The 5,788-nt window shown below is 32.5% G+C and overlaps 1 protein-coding gene across 2 annotated transcripts in view; it reads right to left on the bottom strand.

Annotated features, from left to right (window-relative positions):
• The window catches only part of CPR143 (cuticular protein RR-2 motif 143), a 15,776-nt gene that overhangs the window by 1,830 nt on the left and 8,158 nt on the right, over positions 1-5,788 (bottom strand). For both annotated transcript variants that reach the window (XM_013322992.1, XM_013322991.1), the window contains exon 2: positions 494-1,542. In XM_013322992.1, the coding sequence (XP_013178446.1) occupies positions 494-1,537 (1,044 nt within the window). In that variant the 5' untranslated portion in view covers positions 1,538-1,542. The remainder of the gene's footprint in view (positions 1-493; positions 1,543-5,788) is intronic.

Below are 5,788 nucleotides of genomic sequence, written 5' to 3'. Positions count from 1 at the left end.
TATTAGAACTATAAACAGGTCCTATAGTAGTTGATATATCATGGAATCGATTTAAAGGTTTATAATTTCCTTGATTGCTTTTTAAATTTATATGACTGTATGATTGTGATGGTGCATACGTTTGGAAAGTATTAAATTGTTTTTGTCGTTGTATTTTTTGTGTTTCAAATTCGTAATCGTTTGAAGTATCATCGTAATAATCTTGATCGTATTCCGGTATACCGTAATTATGATTTGGCTTTCTTGATACTTGAAATTCGTATTCATTGTCACTATAATCAATAGCTTCACCGATAGGAAAGTTAGGTGTAGTTAAAAATGTACCAAAATTGTCACGTTTCTTTTTACTATTTAAATTAATTCTTATTAGTGATTCTTTTTTAGGTAATTCTGTAGGATTCATGTTTTCGTTATTGTGTTTATTAGTTTCATTATTTAAAAGGAATGGACTTGTATCTAGTATTGTTCTTTTACGTCTTACATTTATACTTACGTTTTCATCATATGCTGACATACGGGAGCCATCTTTATTTAAATATATTTCGTTTAATTCTTCAGTTTTATCTTCTTTATGGTTATAAATAGGTTCATATACTTGATATCTTTGTTCTTCTACTTCTTTTGTTTTATCTTCTTCGTATAATGGAATGTAGTCGGTATTTATTAGTTCTTTATTAATATAATTTATTTCTTTTGTTACTGCTTCATTGTACCTTGGTTCTTCTGTTTGGTATTCTGTTTGTTCTTTTATTATTATATTTCCTTTATGTGTATGTATGAAAGATTTTGATGGTTTTAAATGATAATATAAATCAATAGGTGTTTCTAATTCTTTATCATTGTTAATATTGATTTTTGGTTTGTTTATTAACGCATTGAATTCAGTTAATTGTACGTTAGGATTTTTATTTAATAAAGAATTTAATGTTTCAATATCTTGCACTGATTGATGACTATGAGTATCATATTGTGGTTGTATTAATTTTGGTATAATAACCATTTTATTTATTATATTAGGATTTAAAATGATATTATCAGGTATATTTGTTGTTTGATATGCAATTGATCCGTACGATCTGTGTTTTCTTTTCCTTTCCTTGACTGTTTCTAGTTTTATTGTATCTTTTGTTGGTTTTTTAGTTTCTATTGTATCGTTTTTAGCTTGTTCTTTTTCTAAAGCTAATTGATGGTTCTCCTCTGATTCTTGATAAGCTCGCATATAGTTATGTACCAATTGTGGTGTCTTTAACCATCTTTGTTGTTGTTGTATTTGTGCTTTATGTTGCCTTACTCTCTCAGCGTTGAACATAGCTTGTTGATTGTAAGCGTGTAGTTTGGCATTCTGTTGTGAGTTGTCAGCTAATGGGTTTCCGTATGGTAAGTTGGCGACAGCGCTTGTTTTGATTTGCCTCTCTTCAGCTTTGGATTGTTCGTTGATTACTTCGTATACAGGTCTTGAGTTTGATTTAACTGATGTTGTTATTTGTATCGTTAATAATAGAATTGCGGTAACTAATTTGGATGTTAAAGGCGCCATTTTATCTGTAAAAGAAATATATTTTTTAGAATAACTCTTTCTAGAAATATTACTTAACTAAAGTAGTGAAAGGCAATTGAGAGAAAGCCACTACGTTGCAATGTGATGCGGTTAATATACGTTTAATTCAAGGAAATTGATAAGATTTTATCTATTCTACGTCAAGTCTTTGTAGCGTATAAGATGCAATTTGTTAAAATAAAAATAACTTTAATAATTATTCCATTATTCCGATAGTCGTCACAAGAAGCTCTCTTTAAACATTTGGATTAAGGGCCCGATACAAAGACAGTTATCCTAGAAACCGCACGCATCGTGAGAAGGTTCCTGTCTCTGCAGCCCTGACCACTGGTTGTTTGAGTCATGGGATTCCGCAGACGGTGGTGTTCTATTTTTAATATAATATATTTTGTATAATATTTTATTTTATATATGAAATGTAATATATTAAGAATATGATAAATAAATGATTACGTTACTTTAATAATAACAAATAGAATAGTCTTACTAATATTATAAATGCGAATGTTTAGATGGATGGGTGTTAGAAGGTATCAGGTCATATGGATCTTCTGTAATTCGGCATAAAAGAACATAGCCTGGAAGAAAACATAGGCTACTAATTAAGTTTTTTTACCGCGCGGACAGTGTATAAAATTTTAGTATAAGGATGTGGGGCAACGTAATAAATACATTTTGGCTGTCGTGCTGTTTTTTTTTACATTTTTTTTATATCATAAGGTGGCAAACGAGCGAGCGTCCACCTGAAATGCTGAAATAGCGAAGTGACCGTTGCCCATAGACTTACGCAATTGCATAAGCGTTGCCTACCTTTAATCGACGGAGGAGAGGATGCACAGAAAGAAAATATTTTCCCTTACATGCATCCTCTCATTCGGAAAGTCCACTTCCAATTCCCATCCTTTCCTTATAAGAAAAAGGGTGGGAAGGGAAAGAGGACTAATTTTGGCCTCCGGGACGCACACTCATCAGACTGTACTTGGAATAGCTTCCACTTCACGCCTGTCTTCTGTGCGGTCGTGGTATTTCACCGGGCGAGCCGGGACAATTCGTGCGAAGATGTTAAAGCGGGCTCTACAACTGTTACCAAAGAGTATAATAAGTATACTATAGAAAGAGGGGCAACTCGCACGAAGTCGTGGATCCACGGCGATTGTGGCGCTCCATGCGTATAATCGCTGAACTAATTTTTTTTTTTTTAGTACCTATATACGTAGGCACGCTTATTTAGCTCACTATAATAATAACTGATAAGTGGGAATCTAATAAATAAATTTAAAATTGACATTAAATCAATGTTCAAAAATAATATACCCACTTATGTAGTTATTAATATAGTGAGCCGATATCAAGTAGCCTTCTATGAAATACCTCTATTAAAATGATCCTATTATTATTGGGGAAATAAAAACAAAATATTTTTATATTTTTGTACATTATTTAATATATTTCTACATAACTTAATTTTAAATCTATGCAAGTACATATACATCAATGACTTTCAAGATATCAGCTCAATATTTTAATTTTTAATATATATATTTGAAAATTACATTTACGGTAATAAATAGTATAGCGCGGTCACAAAAGAATGCATACCCTGTAATTAAAACCAAACCCCAAAATATTTTCAGTCACATGCAAGCTGGCAACTGGCAATTTGTAGTTATTTGCGAGTTTAAACACTCTGAACATATTCTCTTACAACATAGGCAAGCAAATTTTTCTTTACAATAAAAATTACAAATAAAAAAATATATTTTTTACATATACACACATGGACCCACCTACTAATTTCAGACACATCAGTTTATGGCTCTATAATTCCAGTGATTGGCACACATTTTCTGAACATCACTGACCGTCTCTCAGGAAGGGGGAAACCGTGTATATGTGCACCTACAACAAACAAACAGAATGTGATTTCCTATCAAGTATAGGAACTGATATGTAAAATGTATTAGAAGTAGGGCACCATTCAATATGATAACCGGAAAGGATAAATCACTGTGGTGCTAAAAACTACACCAAAATACGAAAATATTTAAATGTTTAAATGAGTCTGACATATGGGAATAACATGAAATTTTTTATTGAATTGGAACTTACCATAAGCAGTCCAGCTAAAACACAGTTGCGTACAGCGTTATTTTTCACGAAAACACATTTTAATTAAAAACAAAATGAATGAAACAACATTTAACTAAGAATACAAGAACAGAAATAGAAATACGAAAAAACGTAGCGGTTTGATGACACATGAATGTCTCGATGACACAAACTTAGCCATGAGATGAAATGATGTTTACCAAGATTTAAAAGGTGGCGCCACTTTCCATACAAATCGTCCTTCTTCAAAGTTTCCACCCCCTGACTGTTACAATCATCGTGCGATAAAATATTTGACATATGTCATCTTTAGGTAATATGAATCTTTCTAAATTATTAATATATCCGAAACCATCGCAATCTGCCTTTAGAGGATATTGCACGAGATGTATTTAAATATTTATTTAATTTTTATTCAACCAGTTTTTATATTTCGTTATCTGCCTAACGTGGGCGCAAGGTTATGTTGTGAAAATGTTAAAAAACTTCACGTTGTTTTAAAATAGATTATAGTTCGATTTATCTGGTTTTAAAAGCGCTGCTATTGCCTATATGAAAATATGTAAATCTACTTAGGCATGGAATATTCAACATTACTAACGCTGCTAAGCTACCGTTCCGTCCATGATTAATTATTACTATCCCGCGACTCCGTCTGCGCGGAATTAAAAAAAAACATAACTAGGCGATGTGTTCTTCCATATCTCCTCTTCCTTTGGCGTTGCGGATGTCCATAGGCGTCGTATCAAATGACATTAGGCGATTCGTTGCTCGTATGCCCCCTTCTACTATAAAAAAAAAACAAATTTCGTCGAGATCCGTTTATGTTCCGGATGTTTGAAAGCATCCATTCAAACATTCACATTTATAAAGTTACTAGCTGTTGCCTGCGACTTCGTCTGCGCGGAATTAAAAAGATAAATAGTATATAATAGTATATAATAGTAGCCTATGTGTTCGTCCAGATTGTGTTCTATATGTATGCCAAAATTTATCGAGATCCGTTCAGTTGTTGTGGAGACACCTTCAAACAAACATCCATCCAGCCATCCATCCAAACATTCGCATTTATATTATTTGTAAGAAGAAAGATAGTAAGATAAGATATTTGTAAGATTATAAAGATAGTAAAATTTAAATTTATTCCCGGGCCAGTTAAGTTTGTCGGACTATAGTTAGTTTTAACTTTCACAGGTGTGGAGGTTAACTAGTGAAGTACCACAAAATTATTGTCATATTATAACTGTAATGAAGCTATTGACCGTGTGGTTTAGTTATGTAATAGAAAACGATTTTTATGTACACTCACAGACAAAATTGTTATTAAACTTTTTTAATTAAATTTTATTATTATTAATGATGTCACTATTGTAATAAATTAAAGAACGTTCACTGGTTTATATTATTAAACTAGCTGATGCCCGAGACTTTGTCCGCGCAGAATTAAAAAAAAAAAACTTGAATAAGCCTATGTGTTCTTCTAGACATTCTACATCTGTGTCAAATTTCAGCGAGATATGTAGCCGTTCTTTTTCTTCTCTCTTTATTGTTTTTAGGGACTTCCGTTCTTTTGAACATGTCAGTCCCATAATATTCAACTTAGGAAGTAATTACAACTACAAGTATACAAGCACGCAACAAAACTTAAAAAAAATTACAAGTAATGATAGTAGTGATGTCGTTTAAGAGATACCTTCTATCAAACATCTATCCATCATACTATACATCCAAACATTCGCATTTATAATACTAGTAAGATTATAAACGATTCTTTAAACTTAGAATTGCACTACTAAGTATTGCCGTCTCTATTTTTTCAAAGCTATGAAAGGAGATGGCAACATGTACAATTATTTTAATAATAAGTTCAACACTTTTGTCCCTGACTGTACGCAACGGCCATGAGATACACTTTCACTGACACTGTACATATGCAACCGGTTCCGATCGTCCGTCCGATGATCGTGCAAAAAATGTATACGCAAATATATTTTTACTACAGATAAATTTAATTATCATCAGCTCACTATACCTTCCCGCTGAGGGGCTCGGAGACTACCCTAAGTCAGTGACAACGCCATAGTCAAACACTGGTCCAGTGCGGTTTAACTTCACACATAT

This window comes from Papilio xuthus, unplaced genomic scaffold, assembly GCF_000836235.2.
Source record: "Papilio xuthus unplaced genomic scaffold, Pxut_1.1 DF825783.1, whole genome shotgun sequence".
Classification (NCBI taxonomy): domain Eukaryota; kingdom Metazoa; phylum Arthropoda; class Insecta; order Lepidoptera; family Papilionidae; genus Papilio; species Papilio xuthus.
This window is presented reverse-complemented; position numbering and strand designations above follow the sequence as displayed.